We start from the raw sequence: 22311 nt of genomic DNA on the forward strand, positions 1-22311 counted from the left end.
GAACAAAAAAAACTAATAGGACATTCAAACTGGGGTCTTCCACTTTCCGGTTCACCCATATGAGCTATTATAGTCTTTTATGTAGTTGCGAAATTTACCTTTGTATTCTAATGTTATTGTAGCTGTTTCTCATTGAGACACAGATAACACTACATTTATTAAAATTGAAACCTAGCTAGATCGATTTATCTCCCCCGAAATCCCCCGCATAATAAATTTTATGAAAATCGTTGGAGCCGTATCCGAGATTCAGATTATTTTATGCAAGATTTGCTCGTTTAAAGATATAAGATTTGTTTTCGTGTTTGCCTCGACAATCTACTTCCATTCTATGGCTTTTGTATTTCTATTTCTTTTTTAATCTGGGTTTGTAATAGTACCTATATATAATATAAGACACATAATATCTTTATAGACTATAATTTAACCCTATTCAGATTGTGTGACTCATGAAATTTTACTGCTGCTTTACAACACTATATTAGCTGAAAAAATTGTAAGTCATATTATTAATTTGTTTTATTTGAAATTACATATAATTAAATAATATTATAAAAACAATTACAAATAATATTACACATATCATATTTAAATATGATCGAAAAAAAAAACATAAAATTCATACACTGTTACCAGTACAATTTAAATTTTATTACAGTACATTAAAAGAACAAATTTTTTAATGAGAATAAACACTCGACAAAATTATGACCATGAAAATGATTTCATAGCGTGCAATCAAATTAATCAAATTTTGAATTGATTTTAAAAGCCGTACGTATACGGTGAGAAAACTGCAGGACAGAACAGAAAAAATAAAAAAAATACAAAAATAAAAATATATTTTTTCCATACCAGCGCCAGCCAACTGCGCCCATTTCTGCCGTGAAGCAGTAATGTGTAAGCATTACTGTGTTTCGGTTTGAAGGGCGCCGTAGCTAGTGAAATCACTGGGCAAATGAGACTTAACATCTTATGTCTCAAGGTGTCGAGCGCAATTGTGGTGCCGCTCAGCATTTTGGAGTTTTTCAAGAATCCTGAGCGGCACTGCATTGTAATAGGCAGGGCGTATCAGTAACCATCAGCTGAACGTCCTGCTCATCTCGTTCCTTATTTTCATAAAAAAAAGACTACAAGGGAGATACTATGTTTTAATTTGATTTGATATGACACCTGTATATTGGTTTAACTTTGTGAACTAAGATGCCTCTCGTTGTCGATACTATGATTGAAATGTGCCAACCAAAATTTATAACTTACTTGACCGTAATATTGTTAAGTATTGTTTTTTTATGTATCGCAGGTATATTCTGAAAGCCGTGACATAACAATTTACTAGTGATATTATGAAAATTTATTGAAGTAGGCGTTACTTTGCGGAAATCCATAATTTTACAAACGATTTAAGTTTTTCTTTAGTGTTCAGTCCGCCAATATTTGTTTTTAAACAATTCGATACGTGTTTCGCCTCTACACGAGGCATCCTCAGGACGTGTTGTCTCGCCAAAATCTGGCACGAGACTCAAGTTTTACATTTCTTAAAATTTAAAACATTTTACTTCCAAAGTTTTATCATATAAGTGAAAAAATATTTACTTTTTTGTGACACTTGATTTATTTCTGTTCGTTTAACATTCGCTTGTAAAGTATTTATTATTAAAACAAAAATATATTGTTAAACTTTTTGAATAATCTATAAACCAATCCGATTCTTGTTATAACTGTAAATGGGGATTTCTTTAATTGTTAGTGAAATAAAAATGCTTTCTAATTATGACTTTTTAACAAAAAAATAATCTTATTAACTATCTTCTTAAACTAATGTAAGTATACCTGAGTATTATTGAGTCGCACCGCCACCGCCGTAGGTAATTTTTAATTTGCTTTTTTGGCGCCGATAAAAAATATAGGTATATTATTATTAGTATTATATTATTACTTAGGTATCATACATATGGTTTTCCAAATTATTATGGGACCAACTTCAGGGTTTATACACCATATACAATAAGAAAAGAATTATCAAAAATGGTCTACTATGTATAGGCCGACGGGGTATGACGACAAAGGGGACTGAGACAGGTGCGGGCGTTCATTTCGTGTTTCATTTCATTCATCTCGTGTATACCTACTGAAAACGAGATCTGAAAAGGTCTTGAAACGTCGGGTAAACTAAAATAAAAATGTTACTTTTACGCAAAAATCTAATGTAAAACTGTTACAATTACACGCGTTTTAATCCTTTAAAAGTGTTTTATTGATAAATAAAGTTAATGCCCATCGTAGACAGAAAATAAAAAGACAAAGTATGTTTACTTCAGATCGGATAGAATTAATCAAGAAACTGTCGTCTAATACCAAAATTATTATGTACTTAGTAGAATAAAGATAGAATGTTACTGATACTGAAAGATTGTTAATAAAGGCTTTTTTCAGTATATCAGTTACTTGTATTGTACTTGTTATTGATTTTTGTATGTTTGATATCTTAAAGTCCAACATACTAGCAGTATGTTGGATAGCTTTCTTTCTAGCATTAGTAATTATTTGTGTTTTGGTACGTATCTAACGAATCTTCAACTTTTTTAGTGTCCCTCGCTAAGTCGTAAATCATACTTACCAACTGTATCTATCCTCAGGAAATATGGCCATATCATCTAAGAATATAGGTGGCCTAAGTATTCTCTGTCTTTTCTTATTTCTTGATCTTTACCGTTGATTTTTTTAAGACCGTTTCTAGAACAGCTGAAAATATTTTCGCTAAAATGAATCCTGATGCTTTTTTTTTTGTTATGTTTTTTTTTTTCTGGTATTAGTATGAGGCGCGATGTATTAGAATAGTATTATAATTATTATTATTTTTTTTTTTAAATAAAGAATTTTATGCTTATCATTATTATCTACTGAATAAATTTTCCAATAACTGCCAAATGCCGAATTTTATATTATATAAGAAGGGGCAAAAGGGCAAGAGGCTCACAGGATGGGGAGAGGTGAGGCAAACGCTCATGGGATGTCCATGCAACAACAGATGTCAAGAGATGCGTTGCTGGCCTTTAAGGTGGGAGTATGCTCTTTTCTTGAAGGTCCCTAAGTCGTATCGGTTCGGGAAAACCGCAGCTGGTAATTGATTCCACAAAGTGGCTGTGCGAGGCAAGAAACTTCTTGCAAAATGCGTGGTTGTGGAATGCCAGACGTGAACGTGATGCGGGTGGTACTAACACGTAATGTACAGTGGTGGAATTCGGCCGCTGGAAACAACCTGAACAGCTCCTCTGAGCACTCCCCCTGATAAATACAGTAGAAGATGCAGAGGGAACCCAGATCTCTATTGCAACGTCAAAGAATTAAGCCGATCGGAGATGACTTGATCGTTGATGATACAAGCCACTCTTCGTTGTATGTGGTCAAATGGAAGAATCTGATACTGTGTAGCACCCGCCCAGAGGTGAGAACAGTATCTCCATGTGAGGCTGAATTTGTGCCTTATATAGTTGCAGGTGGTAATGTCTGGCCTTACTGAGTACACCAAGCTTTTTAGAGGCCAGTTTGGCCTTCTCTTTCAATTGACCACAGAACTGAACGATCGAGCATCGATATATCGACGCCAAGTATGCCAATACAGGCTGTGGCAGTTAGAGGAGTGATCTCGAATCGAGGGGATACGACGAAGGGAGACTTTTTAGGGGTGAACGCACAAACTTATGTCTTCTTGGGGTTAAATTGGATTGAATTTGAAACAGATATTTAACTACATAGACATTCGCAAATATTGATACAATTTTTAATGTTGCCTGCTGCATAAACAAGGTGTTTTTGAAGTTATGACCTTAATATCCGCTTTTGATCATTAATAAGCTAGATTAAAAAAGGTTTTAACCATCCTCACTCTTCTTTATTTTTATTCTGTAATTTCACTTTAACATATCTCTTAATATAAAAGAATAGTAGGAATATTATTGAACATAAAACAAATATTAGAATAATCAAAAGGGACAAAACGCTTAAAACTAATTCTATCTCGTAGTACTCCAGAAACCACTTCCCAGCACTTGGAGGTCTTAAGTGGTCACCTCCATATTTGATAATGTGTTCTGTCCACCACACAGCTAGTTCCAAAGGCTTCTTAGGATATTGACGCATTACAGCCCTGAGATTTAATATGTTATCCTTATATCTGCGAAAAATAAATATATTTTACCCACCAATATTATAAAAATTATGGTTTCACTGCTAATAGTTTATTGCCAAAATCGCAGAAAGCTATGAACTTTCAATTAACTAATTATCGATTATTAAGAAAGAAAGAAAGAAAAACATTTATTTCACAAAGCACTCACAGGTGATGCTTAATGTAAAAAGATAAAAGTACAAAAGAAACCAAAAAAGAACGTAATTAAATAGTAATTGATTTAAAATTAGAGAGTTCCTGTGCAGTGCAGGAAATGGGTCACCGACTCAGGATTATCTGTGACACAGCCGTAGCTATGATACAGCACTGATTTTCAGCGGTGCCCGTTTAACTTTGGAGATACAGTGCGCTCGCCATATAATAAATAATTCAATAAGATATCAATATAAATATAAACCTCAATATATATATATAAATATCAATATATTAATCAAAGGCATTAAATTTAACCTGTCTATGTATCTCTATATTGAGTTTCTCTAGTTTGAACGTCTCATCGCCGAAAAAATATGAACTGTTGGCTTATAAGTTTGTAATCCTGTTCCGTGCCGACTCTTTCATTGCGTACTTGCACTTTTTAAGTGTACACAAATTACAAACAATGATAAAAAACAACTATAATAATTAATAATCATCTAAGCAATACTTTGACTAACTACATTTAACTATTACAGAAAAAAAAATTAAAAATGGGTAAATTAATGCTCAGTTGTAACTTGATGCAATATTTACAGGGTTGCGAATACAACAGAAAGTCAAATATTCCATAATGTATAGTTATATATATTATTCAAATCTAGAATACTTTAACTGCCACATTAAAGGAATTCTGAAATCTCGCATCAAAGAGGATTTATTTGCAGTAAAATGGCAATTTAATACAATATAAGCCCAAATCATAATTAATTAATTAAAGCTTTTATCCTTTGATTAATCAAATAAATATCTATTCAAAGACATTAAATTAGATCATATTATTATCTTCCTCACATTTATCGGAAACACATAAAATACCAGCGTAGATTCGGTCGGGTCTGATGTAATGTATAAAAATTTATTCGTCAGGTTACGTTTCATTATATATAACAATATGTTTTATAATTGGTTAAATTATTATTTAGCAAATGTATCAAAATGTTCATGACAATGTATTTGAACAATTATTTAAGTTTTATTAAGAGGCTGTTTCACTATGTTCAAGTAAAGTAGCAGATTTTCATAGGGTAGAAAATTAATGGCTACATAAAAGTTCCAAATAAAACAGATTGCGTTTCACTTATCACTTCACCGCTATATTTTTAATTACTGGATTACTTATCTGGCAGATTAGTCTGGCAACCTCGCACTGAACAGTTCCGCTTGGCTATTTCTGATACGATATAACGTAACACAAGGTTATTGGATTTTAAAGGAAACATATCACACACGGGCTGACTGACGTACTGACATACACCACTTACACAATCACAAACTTACTCCACAATCAGACACAAACATAAACAAACATGCACACAAACATTTACACTACTTACATACATACAAACATACATACATTCATAAACAATACATACACACTTACATACATTACACAAAACATCACCACACTCGCCGGCGAGGGTGTTCTTCTCATCTTTTCATCTTCATTTCATTTTCATTTTCATTATCTCTCCTTCCCACAAGCACACAGCCGGTCCGAGGTTCGAGTCTCCTTAGGAGACGCCCCGCGACTGTTGTTGCGTAGTCTATGCGGCCTCCACGGCCCATGTCCTATGTCGCTGTAAAAGCATGGCTAACAGCATAGAGGAGGTTTTAGTCGGTATGGGGTGTCCGCTTACGCGGACACTCGAGTCCGACATATTACGTAACTGTATTTCCTCCTCTCGAAAAAAAAACATAACATAACATAAACAAACCATTATAGAAGAGGAGCCCAATCGGGGATTTTATGATTTATTCGAGTGCGTCAGAATAACATAAGTGAGAAAAACTTGCACCTTGTGAAGTGCTCCTAACACACCTCAGTCCTGTAAATAGAGTTGATCGTCTAGAGCAGGCAGATAAGTAAAAAAAATCGATATTTAGAACAACTCGAGCGCGTCAGATAAGAGGTAAGGTAAGTGATTATATACAGTCATGTGTGCATATCGATAATAATCTAATTATTTGAGCGTTACATAAGAAAATCGGAGAGTCACCAAGTTTCAAACGAAAAATTTTAAGCCAGATAAAATGAATTCCTCTTCATAGTTGTCAGATTGTGGTTTCAGGGCCTCGTTTTTTTTTTGCTTATTCACAATTCGTTATGGTCACGTCCAAATCGCCAGTCTTTTGAAAAGAAGCTTTAATAGAGTTCACTGAATGACGGGCAATATAAATTTTTTTTGACTATTTTCTATCCCTTCAAATGGTTCCAAATTCATCCCCACCATGCAAACCGGCAGATTAATATTTTTCAGCTGTCAGAAGCACGTGGGGCGCATAGACTGCTGAAGCCCTTGAGTATTTCTTTGTGACTGTTTTTTTTACATTTTTGTACACACTCTCTTCACCAGTGATATCTAATCCTCACATTCCAATAGATGCCTACGACACTCGAGTAAGTATCTGTTTAGCTCTAGGACTCCCCTACCATTTTATAAATTGACATCATTTTGTCAAATGCTTGTCACTCTGTCAGGCGATAACTATGATATCTGCAACTACATCCATCCTATAATTTAAATGGCGCTTACCTGGTAGATAACACTATTTGTACATTATGAAAGAGCCAGAAAATGTCAATAATTTAAAAAAAAATACAGTTTTTTTTTTATGGAATAGGAGGACAAACGAGCGTACGGGTCTCCTGGTGTTAAGTGATCACCGCCGCCCACATTCTCTTGCAACACCAGGGGAATCACAAGAGCGTTGCCGGCCTTTAAGGAAGGTGTACGCGCTTTTTTTGAAGGTACCCATGTCGTCATTTTAATTTCGATCTCCTAGATGACGTGAATATTGACATTGCCAGTCAAAATTGAATAGGAATAGGGTAAGGTCACAGTGTATCTGTGTATTTTATTAAATTAATACGTTCCTACGAGCACTATTAATAACGCAAATGTGACTTAACATAGATGAGCTGTCTGTTTCTAAAACATGCTTGAACAGCAACACTTCAGAATAGATCTTAATGCAGATATAACTATCAGCTAGAGTAGTATAAATAACTTTCTATTAACAGCTAGAGTTGAAGTATGTAGTAGTATCAGGAATGAAGCAGATTACTCAATAAAGTTTAGAAATGAAGGATCGATTGAGCGGTTGGTAGTGCAGGGCCAGGTGGAGGGAAAAAGAGCGATAGGACGCTCACCCACGCGATGGACGGATCTGATCAGAGCAGTGACCAAGACAACTACAACTATACTGTGGTGGAGTTCTCCCGAAACGCTACAAACTGTGAAAAGTGGAGGAATATCGCGCGGAAGGCAGTGCGACCCAAAAATAAGGAGACCGACGACGACTATTGTTATATCATCTTAGCGGCCATAACCAGCACTTAATAATGATTTTCATTGTTATAACACTTGAAAAAAGGTATTGCTTGTAACTAATTCTAGTAGGCTTCATAAGGTACATAATAGCTTTAAGGGTAAATGTATACACTTCTATAATAAAGTCCCAGCCACTGTTCAGGCATTATTTATAAATAAATTTAAATGTTTTATAAAAAAATGGCTCTGTCGTAAATCATATTACTCCACTGCTTAATATCTAAATGATCGGACAGCCTGGGACTAGAATGTGATTATTTTATAGCGATAGAAATGACTGTACTATATACTATATATTTTTATTAAAAAGAGCGCAAAAAAAGAATGCTGGTAGAGTTTCTTGCGCCGCTTCTTCTCTCTCAGAGCACCATTTTTTCCGAAGCGGTAGTATTATCACTAGATACCTATAGATAGATTACCATAACTACTAAGTTATTAGAAATGACATTAAAAAGAATTCTAAAGGAATCAATTTTAAGAAAATAAATGCCTTTTATGCCTTTTCATCCAGCCAAGAGTGAGGGATTCAGAAGAATGAGAAAAACTAAAGAAAGGGATGGGTAATAGCAGAAACAATCAATTAAATATAGCAGGTACGCGATACAGAATACTATCAGAAAAAAACCAATAACTAAACTAAACTAAACCAAATCAGGGATGAACGTATTAAAATACAATTCTTGATCTCTGCAACCAGGTCCAAGATACTAAAAACATAAAATGATATTACGTGCCCTTTTTGAAAACAAAAGCAAGCAATGCGCTGGAGGCAAAGTCGCGTGATACATACATAGGGACATGGTTGCGGCGCGGGTTTGCCTAGCGATTTATAAATTAATTGGGAATTGTATAAAGTATGTTAATTATTTGCTTTTTTTTTTTTATTTTGACTTTGTAAGAAAATGAAGATGTTGTACACCCAGTAGTAATCCGGTCAACCAAACTTACTGTGAGAGGCGCAATTCTAACTCAAAATGTTATTATATTTACAAAGCCGTAAAGTTTTTAAATTATTTCTATTCCAGATCTATGCAAAAACTTGAAAATTATTGTGCCTTATTAAGCTAAAAAAGAGCACATCGACATTTACTTCTTCATTAAAAGCATTTAACTTCATTAATTGCACTAACCAGCTAATAATATTGTATATTAGCTAACTTTGGTTTTAGTAATTCAAAGGTGACTTTTGGAGTATGAAGATCAATGATTTAGTCAAAATATACTTGCTTTTGATTGGTAGTTATAGCTTCAATCGTATTTCTAAGAATATCTTCATCCATGCTCTCGAAATCAATGTATTCTCCAATTTTATGATAAACGTATTTCTCAACATTATACCATTGATCAGCAATCAATGGAATTCCAAGAAGAGGAACAGCAGCGTTAATAGCTTCATCAGTTGATTGTAAGCCTCCTTGAGTGATAAAAAGTTTTATGTTTGGATGCTCTGAAAATACACAAACCAAAATTATAAAATTTAATTTCGAATTCAAATATTGTTATTCAAAACAGGACTTAAAATCACAAAACATTACTGTGTTTCGGTCTAAACGGGCCGTAGCTAGTGAAATTACTGGGCAAATGAGTCTCAGGGTGACGACCGCAGTTGTAGTGCCGCTCAGAATTTTTGGGTTTTTAAGAATCTTGAGCGGCACTATATTGTAATAGGGAGGGCGTATCAATTACCATCAGCTGAACGTCCTGCTCGTCTCGTCCCTTATTTTCATTAAAAAAAATAGAGACACTACATATTATAAAAGAAAGACCTCCCGTCGCGTCTGTTTGTTTGCTCACGATACGATAACTTAAAAACTACTGCAACGATTTTTATGCTGTTTTAATCAATGGACAGCGTGGTTCTCGAGGAAGGTTTTAATTAGTTTTGTGTACAACAACGATATTCGTTGGAAATGTCGGAAAAATAAGTCATCTGGGAGCTTTCAACGAAAACGCTGCCTAAGCCCTATGAGATGTAACAAAATAATTTATGTATAATAGTTATTATAACTTTCTACAGTAAAAGAACTGAGTTGCGAGACTTGGTTGTTCTTACAAGTATGTTTTTGATGCCATTAATATTACGTAATATATCATGCAGAATATGCATGTTCATGAAAAAACAAAATATGTCTTTTATACATGTTTTAATATTATTTCAATAATAATAATAAATACTTATTAATTTATAAGAAATATGTAACACGTCTCATAAAACGAGCATCTCTAATGTATAATTTAATTGCTTTTGTAGAAATCTTTGTCATTTGAACTTTCGTTAAGACGGTAAGGCTTAATTTGCATTTTAATTATATGTAACAAAGTCAAATAAACTTTATTCAATTAGGCTTAAAGTAAGCGCCTTTGAATCTTCACTATAAATATTTCTTTTAAATTACGGAATTTACAATATGTTTGTAAAAAGTTGAGCCCGTGAGAAGAACGTACAAGAACCTCGACGGTCACTCCGTTCAATCAAATAGAGTATTTCACAATGGCTGTAATATACATAACAAATTAGTTTGTAAGATGCTGCATCCAATATATGAATCTTATTTAACTAATATAAATTATTTCATAAAAAGTAATAAAGAATTAACTGTGGATGTATCAACCTTTAGATCTTGAATTCATTGCTTGTGTAAGGATGCTTCGTGATTACTGTTGTAATTATAAAATTGCATTCAACAAATACAAAGTAATAGATAATCGTAAGAGGTTCACTTGTATAAGATTGACTTTACGCATATCGAGTGTTCTCCCCTTTTTAATTACGTATATTTAATTTATTAGTACATAGATTTTCTGTACACGCTCATTATTTATATCATCTGAAACAACCTAATATTGATAAACATGCATAAAATTTGTAACGTTCTGAAAAATGTAAATGATATGATCATTAAATTAACAAATGATAATATCAAAACCAACAACCTTAAATCGCACTTTTAAAAAAATCATTTTGCGTGCATACAATAATTATCCAATAGGGAAAAAGAAACATACTTAATAGATCCGATTGCGGCAGCCATTTTGATGTCCTGATGTTTTCTGATTGTCCTGGTAAGTCGCCATCCCATTTCCAAAGAACGTCGAATGATGTTTGTGATAATACATTCACCATAATTTCTATTTTCTTGGGATCGAGCATTGATGGCATTACATTAGTACCAAAACTTATGTAAATAACACCATTTTTTGCAGCATCTAGATATGCTCGCAGGTCCTATGAAAATAAAAGCAAACTCATATAAATATAATAATGAATAAATTATGGCCACAGTACTTACTTATTTACCTCTGGTAAAGGTTTATCGACTGTCTGATGTAAACCTCCAATGTATAAAACGTTAGATGAAACTGGCCTATTACCGGCCCAAAGAGGGTGTTCATTAATAAATAACATTTGATTGTTATTTAACAACAGATCTTCAAAACCAGGCAAATCTTCTCCGAAGTACTTTTTTGCTAAATCATGATCTTTTTTTTCAGTCAGGAAAATAAGAAAAGTCATTCTGACTAACAAAAATACTGCATAAATTTTTTCAGATAAAGTTAAGTTGTGAACACGCTGTTGTATTACAGTGGGATAGAGAAATGGTTGTATTGGAGCACCAACTAAAAAATAATGAGCTGGTGACACCCCTAATGAACTTATTTGAATCATTGGTGCACTTAAAGCGTGACTAAATCCTGGCGCGGTTCTTGAACATGCTTCAATAAATATTAAATCAAATTTGTTTTTCTCCTGTCTCAAAATCTTTGCAACAGCGGGTACTTGAAGTTGTACTTCCATAATTTTTGAAATTTCTTCCAGAAATGTCTTAAATTGCAGATAAAAATATTCTTTTCTTCCTCTATATGAAGAAACGAGATTCTCTACATTTGCATAAGATACATCATGGACATCTATCTCAGTTAAATTTTCTGGTGCTTGACCACGAGGAAAGGCTGGATCGGGAGTGATAACAACAACATTATGTCCCCTTTTTGCCAATTCATGCATTAAAGGTCGAAAAACAATTTGATGGCTAATTGAAGGGGTTGGAAATACACCCAGAATTCTTGCTGTTTCCGTATATTCAAACACATATACTACTAAAACCACAAAAATCGTTTTCACGGCGTTCATTGCGTAAAAATGGGGTAGACTGATTGAACATACTATTTCAATCGCGTATTTCCTACTCAACGTTATCTTTTTATGAAGTCAAGATATACTAGAGATAATAAAATGATAAATTAATCTAGTCAAGAATGATACTAATTATTTTGTTATCTTAATATTTTTGTGCGTAATTCAATTAATTTTTAATTATTGTTTAGGATCAAAAGGTAGCCTCCGATCTGCATCAACCAACGCATTTACAGTTAAATTTTAAATAATTTCCTTTGGGCACGCTGCCATAAGGCTGCAATTGGTCAACGCAATTTATTTATCTGGTGGCAGACTGTGATTAGAAGTGAATGTCGTCGGAGTGAAATCACGAGGAGCAATCGTAGTAAGAAGAGGCATAAAAGACATTTATTTTCTCAAAATTGATTCCTTTAGAATTCTTTTTGATGTCATTTCTAATATAATAGACACACTACTATCACTTCTTAAACAAATAGCGGTCTGAGAGAGAAGAAGCGGCACAAGAAACTCTCCCAGCATTCTTTTTTATGCGCTCTTTTTAATGAAATATACAACATTGTACTGTCATTGCTATTGCTATATAATAATCATAAATTTATTAATTATAGATAATGCCTGAAAAGTGACTGGGACTTAATTATAAAAGTGTATACATTTACCCTTAAAGGTATTATGTATCTTATGAAGCCTACTAGAATTAATTACAAGTAATCCCTATTTCTAGTGTTATAATAATGAAAACCACTATTAAGGGCATTTGCACCTATTTAGATGACGATTTTTGTGAGCATATATTAAATATTCAATAATGTACTGACAATGAACAATCATAATATTTATTTCTTATTTTTTTTTTTTTTGAGTCTGTCTATAACCAAGCTCATATAAAGCACGAACAGCTCTCTTTTGCAGAGCAAACACTATATGAATGTCAGCAGCATGATCCCACAGTAAAATTCCGTACGTCATGATGTTGTGAAAATAACTGAACTACACTAATCTAGCGGTCGTAATATTCGTGTACTCTCTAATCTTTCTAACGGCGTATGTCGCAGGCTGAGTTTATCTGCTAGTTGGGTAATATACTATGGAAGCCCTCTGCCCCAGTTAGTGGTTAAAGGGACTTAAGTCAAGTAAGTTCATAATTTGGCTCTACAAATAGTAGTTCCGGCCATAAATGGATATTCTAATCTTTGGTTTGGTACACTCCACTCAGCTCGGATAATTGACCGAGAGCTGATTGAATTTGAGGATACAAAACAAAAAAAAAATTTGGTCATGTCGAGATGTCACTTTATTGTGTATATCTTCTATCCCATTTGTATCGGGGAGTGTTTCAAAGATCTGTTTGACCAGAAAATCGTTCTGTAATTCTTGTGAGAGTTTTTGTTACTCCCAAATGTCCACACCCGAAGAACCATCGTGATAAGCTTCCAGGGTCTCGTTCACCTTCTCCCCGGGAACGAGCAGTTGCAGATGGCAATACTTTCCTTTCGGGGATTTCCGTTTCCGGCAGAGCAACCCGTCATGCATCACCAATCTATCCCAATGTGCCTAGAGACTCTTGGTACTGTGTCTAGCCACTTCAGACCATTTTGGCTTAAGAGATCCTGATAGCCAATTTTAAAGTGGCTGAATACCCTTATCATTTTTCTGAGCTGTCCTCATTGCATCGTTGCTCCAGTTCTCGTTGATGGAATCTATTCTGATCAGCCAAATCATAAGATTCTCTTTCTCCTCCTGACGAATGAAGTATTTGCATTCCGTCGGACAAGGTCTTCTAGGCAAAGCATCTGCGTTTCCACGACTATTTTTAATTTTGGTTCACTTTTCAATACTTTTCAGTACTTCTTCTGCTCTTCCTTCTTTTCACTTTCTAAAGTGGCTCTATGGCAGACTCTAGTCTGAACTAGAACTGCCATAGGCCACGCTTAGTACGGCTTATTTTCCCCCAGCTCGGTTCTATTTTTAATATGATTCACTTACATCTATAAATGTAAATTGCACAAGAAATTAAATTGAATATTAGGGTTGTTATAGACTTAACACTAAGAAGACCTGTTTGTGCGTTTACCGTTAAAAATCTCCCTTTCGACGTATTCCTTTGCTTCGACATCGGCAACGTTTAGTTCCGTGGTCACTTAAAAGAAAGACTAAATTGGCTTCTAAATACTTGTTGAACTCAGTAAGGCGAGACGGTACTTTACTACAAGCAGTTTTCCCGAACCAAAATGACTTAGGGAGGGAGCTTAAAGCATACTCGCAACTTAGAGGTCGGGATGGCTATAAAATGTTAAACTCCCTTAGGACACGTGACCAGAAAATTCGTAGGACAGTCGTTAAAATATAATTTTATTCAGTATTTTGGTACCAGGCAATTATAGTTGAAGAAGAGATTGTCTGTGTATGACGCGAGTATATCTTAATATATTATGACGTCATTCTTACAAAGTATTACTACAAAGACACCAGAAGAACATAAATATGGTATCGGTGATAGTAATGTACGTAAGTATCCATCCCTACTCTGTGGTTCAATGTCTTTCATAGCGGTTGAAATCATGTGTCATCCTAGCAATAGATTTGTACCAGGGCTTCATATGCAGTTTAGAGGTTCATGCACGTGCAGATCTTTAAATTATTATACAAAAGCTTGGTGTTCGTTGGTGTTCTGGAACTATGGATGAAAGTTAATTTTCTGGGAGATAAACTTTTTAATGTAAAGTAATTGTTAGAGATCAGAATCGTTAAATTTTTTTATGTTATATTATTAATATCTGGACGACCGAGCCTTGCTCGGATTTTTAAGAATGTACAAAACTTGAAAAAAAAAATACTATAGGACATCTGGATTCTAACCAGGGTCTTCTGCTTCCCAGATCACCCAATGTCCCATCTGAGCTATTATAGTCTTGTGTATATAATATATATATATATATATATATATATATATATATATATATATATATAAAACACGGATAAATTAAATTTTTTAATATTGAAACCTAGCTAGGTCGAATTCTCGCCCCCGAAACTACCTGTATACTAAATTTTATATGTATTAGTTACTTTATAAAAAATCGTTGGAGCCGTTTCCGAGATTCAGAATATATATATACAAGAATTGCTCATTGAAAGATATTAGATAAGTTGTCAATTTTTGTGTACGATTGCACAATAAATGAGTATTGTATTTACCCACATAAATTCTGGTACTTTTATTCTGATAAATAAAGCAATTCTTGCAAAATTATTCCCTAACCGTTCCAAAACATTCAAAAATGCACAACGTTAATGTTTAAGTTTTGACTTCTGCCGGCACTCCAAGTGTCCGTATTTTTTTTATACACTCGGACAAACAAGCGTACAGGTCACCTTATGTAAAGTGATGACCGCCGCCAACATTCTCTTGCAACACCAGATTAATTACAGGAGGAAATTATTACATTGCAGTTACAATTGCCGGGCTTTTAAAAAGTATACCATATCTCATGCCGTATCGTCCTGGAAACACCGCACAAGAAAGCTAATTCCTCGGCTTGGGACAACCGTGAAATTTGCTCTGTGGAGGAACACCATACATCCAGATGGTGGGGATGATATCACAATTATTTGTGGCGTGTCACTCGAAGGTGGAATTCATCGGCAGGAATTAGTTCAAACAGCTTTTCACTCACAACATTCCCCGTGATAGATGCGGCTTAAGACACATAATGAAAGCAATCACACAATGACGTCTCTACGAAACGTCAGAATATCTAGCCGTTCACAGAGCACTGAATACCCGACAATTTGAGCAGCTCTACGTTACACGCGGTCAAATGGTTCAAACTGATACTGGGGTACGCTAGACCAGAGATGACAGCAATACTCCATATGTGGCCAAACCTCCGCTATGCGTGGTAAAATGTGGGCTGGCTTGAAGTATATATGATGCCCAGCTTCTTCCAAGCCAATTTAGCTTTGCGTCTCAGATGACTGCGGAATTTGCAATCGCTCAAAATTTCGAGACCCAGTATTTCGATACTAGGCAAGGCATTAAAGAAAGAGTTCTCTCATGATACGACAGATGAGGGGTATTTAATGTTAAATGTGCATGTATTTTTTAGTGTTCGTTTATCCACCTCTTTTATAAAAAAATTAGCTGAGTAATCAATAAAACGACTGTATCGATAATAAACGGTAAAAAATATATATATGTATATATGTTTAACTAATAAATAAATGAAAAGTATCAACTCTTATTTCTTTTTGATAGCAATCAAGCAGATTAACAAAACTCTTTTTAAAAAACATAACATCGTTAATGATAATGCAATTATGAATACAAAACAAATCGATATAAGTTCCAGTTCATAATATTGAATCCACGATATGTTTGTAGCTGGAGCACGAAGATGTATTGCAGTTCCATGTTTTAGGACGTATTCAGTCCACATAATAGCACGTTCCAGTTCATTATTAGGCCCTCGAGTCATCATATTGCTTCGTAGTTTGATCACATTATCTCGATAGCTGAAATTTATTTAACCATGTGTTATTAATTAAAGCATGCTTCTAGAAATTTAATAACATAATTATGGGATATTACAAAATTATTTGAATGTTTGAACCAGCAAAAACTCCATTGGGATTTTCATTCGCGGAAGAAGTGAATGCGGGTGGCCACTAGATTTTCTTGAGCCACTAGTTTTACGAAAATCATAATAAACCCTCGTTCGTCCACCCAGATATTTAATTGACTAACTTCAATTTCTACAAAATGTATACTTATACATGATAAAAACGAAGATGGTAAATTTTATATTGGTTGATATGCAAAGTAAAAAAACAAATATTTAAAAGTAGGAACATATTATTACTCTGTATAACACATAAAAAAAAACACGGTTGTTTGGGGATGACACTTCACTGTTATTCAAAGTGAAATGAAGCCAAGTTTTATGTAACGAAGTAAACAATGCTCTATCTGACATCGTGTACTGATTTAGTGCCAATACACAACAGTGTATTTTAACAATAGTTAAAATATAGTCATAAAACTAAATATATAAAATTTACCGCTATAAATGTCAAAATGTATAAGCGAATATTTTGGAATGGAGAGGTGGTAAAACATGATTAAGAAGAATGTGCTATATTTATTGGCATTACTCTTGATATCAATTTAAAATTGGTATATTGAAGGCTAATAGACTTCATTCTGCAGCTTATGCGGTTAATAAAATTAGACAATAAACTGACATAGATACGGTGCAACTACTTTAGTTGTTTTCATAGTATTATGTCCTATAGTATATTGTTATGAAGCAGTGGAGCCAATATTAATACCAATTTATATCGTGGGTCCTAGGTTATAGAATCAGGATTTTTTTAAAGATACAAACATTTTAATTGTTGCATCTCAATATATTCTTATGATAATCAATGTTATGCATGTCCATAAACACATAAGCGAAATTTCTAGAAACTCTGATATTCATAATGTAAACACGAGGAACGAACATAAGCTTATTATGCCTACTACTTGGTTATGTGGAGTTAGTAAGTTTTTTATTGCTTTGAATTATATGCTTTTATATAATGATCCCAGAAAGTGTACAAAAAAAAAGAATTGTTAAACAACGTTTGTAGGGCAAAGGTTAGTGCAGCATAATAAAGACATTTTTAATGATATCACAGACTGGGAATGGTGACAGACAAAAAAACCTAAAATAACTTGTGATTTATCCGAGTATTTTAGTATCAACACTTGTAAAAGGGATTTCATGCAACAAAACAAGATAAATATTTTGTACTGTTTTAGAAAATTACTTTCTAGCATCAATTTATTTTCTCCTTTATTTACTAAAAGTTACATACCATAAAATAAGGAAATTATTATTGGGATCACTGGGTTCTGTCAATGAAAGGGCCCAACAATGTCCTTCTACCAAGGGCGTAGCGTAGGATTTTGTTAAGGAGAGGAAGGGCAGGCCTAGACAAACCAAGAATATATCTAAGGGAGAGGAACCTGGATTCAACAATATCTCGTACAATCTTTTAAAATTCGCCTGCCAATAGAATCAACTTTGTTTTTGCTTATTAAACCTACGAAATATTACGTTTCGGTTTGTGAACATTCCTGCATTTTCTGGGGCCTGCGCCCTATCTCCTGCCTATTCTTTGCTCCCTTGCATTCTACAAACAATATATACAAACATACATTAACCATCACGCCCTTTCGTTATTTCCATCCCACGACTGTCTGACAGAAAATAATATAGGATATATCCTTCTTTCTTTACCTAAAAAAAATTCCAAATATCTACGGGAAAGAATAATAATTTTAATGATTCTCGGCATGTCTCATTCTTTCAAGTTCAGCCCGAGTGTTGTCAGAATGATCTTGATGAGTTTTATAGCGACCGTCATATTATAACTATTATACTACTGATTATATAAAAGTATTTTGATGATGCACCAAATTGTACGTACCTTTTATCATTAATGATTGTGGTTATGGTATCAATAAGTAGTTCCTCACTCAGCGTACTAAAGTCAAGATTCTTGCCAATTTTATAGTAAATAATATTTTCAATATTGAACCATTGATCAAAAATCATCGGAATACCAATAATTGGTACTCCTGCTGCAATTGCCTCCTGGCATGATGTTAAGCCGGACTGTGATATAAACAATTTGACATTTGGATGTTCTGAAATATTTAAATTAGAATGCTTTAGATTATTTTCCTAATGAATCACTTTGTTTACGAGTAAGAAATCTGAAATGGAACCCTAGCTACGCCTCCTCCATCATTTGTATCCCGGACTAGGGAATTCCAAAGGCCTTCATTGACCACTCCAGATAGTCAGGATCTTGTCAAAAGAAGTTTGTTAATAAGTATGTCACCACACGCACACAGATATTATTGACTCAAAAACAATTTGAACTATTCTTCCCATGAAATGTTGAATGTACTTGTAAATAACAACAAAATTGTCATGAAAGGTGACAACCGTACATGTAACTATTTTTTGATGACATGAAGGGACGAGACGAGCAGGACGTTCAGCTGATGATAATTGATATAACCTGCCCATTACAACGGAGTGCCTCTCAGAATTCTTGAATAACCCAATAATTTTGGGCGACGCCACAATTTCAATTTGAAGAACACTTTCTTAAACAATTATGATGCCTGTATCAGTATGCCATAATATATAAACTGCTCCAACTGTTGGGGCAGCAAAGCAAAAAAATGGTTTTTCTATTCGAATGAAGGGGTCATAATAACATAATATTAAAATGAAAGATACCAATCGCAATACCTTGGCACTTTTGAGGTAATTGATATATTTGTCCTAAGATCTTAAATCTTTTTATATGCAATAATTTTTAATTTTATCATCACTCTTTGGTCACTTACGGCCGTTTTCAATGACCTATCTATCCTTAGTTTAACTTACTAGAGGAAGATAAATCTATCCTTTTACGCTTACTTACATTGCAATAACCTATCGACATAAAGCATTGGACTATAACTATATTGGACATACTTATGGATAGAAAAGATCTTGTCTTGTGTTGATATTTGTTTCTCAAATCTTTGATATGATTAGTTAATTATCTACAAACACCGAATGTTTTTCATTTTGTCCCGATAGGAGACAAGGTCGAAAAGAAAATCTGAAGATGGTACAGTCATACTTAAAGAGACCGCAATGATCATAATATGTTGAAGCCTGCCCTAGACTCACCAACAACAAAGCCTCCTTGCGGAAGCTCACCCATCTAACTTGATCACAATCCAATTTTTTTAAAATAAGCCTGTCTAACAACTAACAGTTCACAAAACCATTTTGATAGGCCTAGAATGGAGCAGAGTTGAAAAAAGTGAAGTTGTACACAACTTAATTTTGCGCAGAGATATTTTTTAGCTTAAACTTTTATAAACTAGAAAAAAATATTAACTTATCAATAGTCTTAAGGAGTGAGTAAGCAATATTGTAAAGATCATGATATGACGTGAGGCATTACCTTTCTTTAATTCTATTTGCAAAAAATGAAAAACATTATGCAAAACAATTTAAAAACTTACTCAAAATAGCTGATTGTGGCCACCATTTTGCAATGTAAACATTATCGGGCTTTCCCAGCAATGTATCACTATCCCACTTTAATAGTATATTTTGGTCCAATTTTGAAATTGCATTGAAAAATGTTTGCAAGATAGCTGATGAAAGTGATGTTGTTTTTATGTTTGTTCCGAAACTAATATATATTACACCATTCATTGAAGTATCTAAAAAATAACTTAATTCCTAAAATCAAACATAAATTAATTTGGAATATTTTTCTGTAAAGACATTATACTGTCAACAAGTTTATTGTTACAGATCTATTTAGTAGTATTTTTAAAAGTTCGAGAAAATGTAATTAATATGTACTCAAAGAAAATGTAAAAATATTTAAGCAGTTCTTGAAACGACAATTTAATCTAAACCAGTAACTGTTATTAAAAAACCAATAACCTACAAAAATAAAAAAAGTGCAACAAAATTAATTAAAAACGGCACCTAAACTTAAACAATATTTAAAATTATAAATATTGATTTAGTAAATTAGTACGATTTATCTTAAATAAGGATAAGAAACAAGTTACGCAATGAGGGAAAATATCATCATAGTAAAACAAAACCCGACCTTTGAAAGCGGCCCAATTTTCTGTTCCTTAAGATCATTAAAATGAATGACGTTTAAAGGTACTGGTCGAATCCTCTCCCAAATTGGATGTGTATTAAGAAATAACATTTGTGTATATTTATCATCAAGCTCCTTTAGTGAAGGTGAGTTGATGAAAATATTTTTATTTATAATATTAATATCGGCTTCATCTGACTTATCAAACCATTCAAATATATAATCAATGATTAATTCGGAAATTTTTTCGGTCATCGTTAGATTGTTGAGTCTTTGCCTTAATATGTTGGGGTAAATCAGTGGGTGATTGGGAGCTCCAAATTGTTTGTAATATCCATAAGTTGCACCTAAAGAACTTATTAGAATGACAGGACAATCATACTTAAAACTAAATCCGATTATTAGTTTGATGAATGATTCGGCGATAATTAAATCAAAACCATCTCTTTCTTTGAGCATTTTCTGCACTTGCGTGCTTGTCATCTGGGTCCGATACAAATTGTTGAATAATTCTTTTCCTGGTAATGCTTGCGTTAATATATCTTTATTTTTTCCTGTTCCTATTTTGGCTATATGCTGTCTCCATACTGAGTAAGATATATTATGGACGTCAATCTCTAGCAGATTGCTAGGCCCTTCTCCATTTGAATACATGGGGTCTGTTGTGACTACAACCACATCATGACCTCGATCAACTAGAGCCATCATTAATGATCTAAATACTAATTGATGACTAATCATCGGTGTAGGGAATACACCCAAAATTTTTGCACCACTAACATAACCCACAACCACAAAAAATAACACAGTATGATTTAAATAGAACATTCTCCCGTATAAAATGATGACCTGAAATTACGTATTCACTTAAACTAGTAGCTTGTGATACAATTATATGTACACAACTGCTCAGAACTCTGTAATTATAAAATTTTATTAAAAATAGGTGTCAATGTATAAAATATCTTAATCACCTACACTTCCGTTGTTGAAACTATTTAATGTCTATGTATTAAGTACATGAACACACTGTCTGTCTCACTGTCATATCAAGGTATAAATAATTAAAATGATCTAATTATAATAAAGAGCGATATACTGTGTCTGATGCGGTAAAATTATTTCTCATCATGAAAAGAATCTAATATTTTGCAGATAATTCAAAACATGAATACTGTTAATTAGTAAATTTCTGTTATATATACCGAAATTTAGAATGAAGATGTAAGCCTTGAAAAACTTATTCCTATAACCCTATCTATGTGTTGGGGGATAAAACCTTATTGTGTTTTTACTATTTATTTTGGGGCAATTCAGTAACTCAAATACTTTCAGAAATGAAGAAGAAACGTTTGTGGTCAGATTTTCTTTTAATAGTTTTGAGACACAATGTCCATCTGGAGGCAAAAGAGGACTAAATTTACCATAATTATGGCATTTAGAAGCAACTTTCTTGTCATCCTTTCTAGAAAATTACAAACTTCAACCGCGCCTATCATTCGATTGATGCATAACTTCTTGCATTTCATGAACTTTACAGAGCCGCTTTTTTGTTACCGTTCCTGGTGATGTTCTACTAATTCTATCTTAATTTTTCCTCCTTACAAAACTACTAAAATATCCTACTTACATGATTGTTATCGTTGTCAGTGTTCACTTGGAGTATGATGAATGCATTGATAAATTTCGAAGATGATAAAATGGCCAATGATCATCTTATTGTCTTTCTCGAAACATTTTAACTAGCGCATAGAATCGACACCTTC

General features: G+C 33.6%; 2 protein-coding genes across 2 annotated transcripts; both read right to left on the reverse strand.

The window, feature by feature from the left end:
• Positions 1–3885: 3885 nt before the first annotated feature.
• LOC126979350 (UDP-glucosyltransferase 2-like) lies at positions 3886–11862 on the reverse strand. The gene is made up of 4 exons (XM_050828592.1): positions 11021–11862; positions 10729–10948; positions 8950–9169; positions 3886–4177 (listed from the first exon to the last, which is right to left on the reverse strand). The coding sequence occupies exons 1-4, from the start codon at positions 11852–11854 to the stop codon at positions 3886–3888; spliced, it is 1566 nt and encodes a 521-aa protein (XP_050684549.1). The 5' UTR covers positions 11855–11862.
• Positions 11863–16029: 4167 nt separating this feature from the next.
• LOC126978782 (UDP-glucosyltransferase 2-like) lies at positions 16030–21553 on the reverse strand. Its single transcript, XM_050827855.1, has 4 exons — positions 20549–21553; positions 19944–20166; positions 18338–18557; positions 16030–16375 (listed from the first exon to the last, which is right to left on the reverse strand). Exons 1-4 carry the CDS (start codon positions 21371–21373, stop codon positions 16102–16104), a joined length of 1542 nt encoding a protein of 513 aa, XP_050683812.1. The 5' UTR covers positions 21374–21553; the 3' UTR covers positions 16030–16101.
• Positions 21554–22311: the final 758 nt, after the last annotated feature.

The sequence above is a fragment of the Leptidea sinapis genome, chromosome 3 (assembly GCF_905404315.1).
Source record: "Leptidea sinapis chromosome 3, ilLepSina1.1, whole genome shotgun sequence".
NCBI classification, from domain to species: Eukaryota; Metazoa; Arthropoda; class Insecta; order Lepidoptera; family Pieridae; genus Leptidea; species Leptidea sinapis.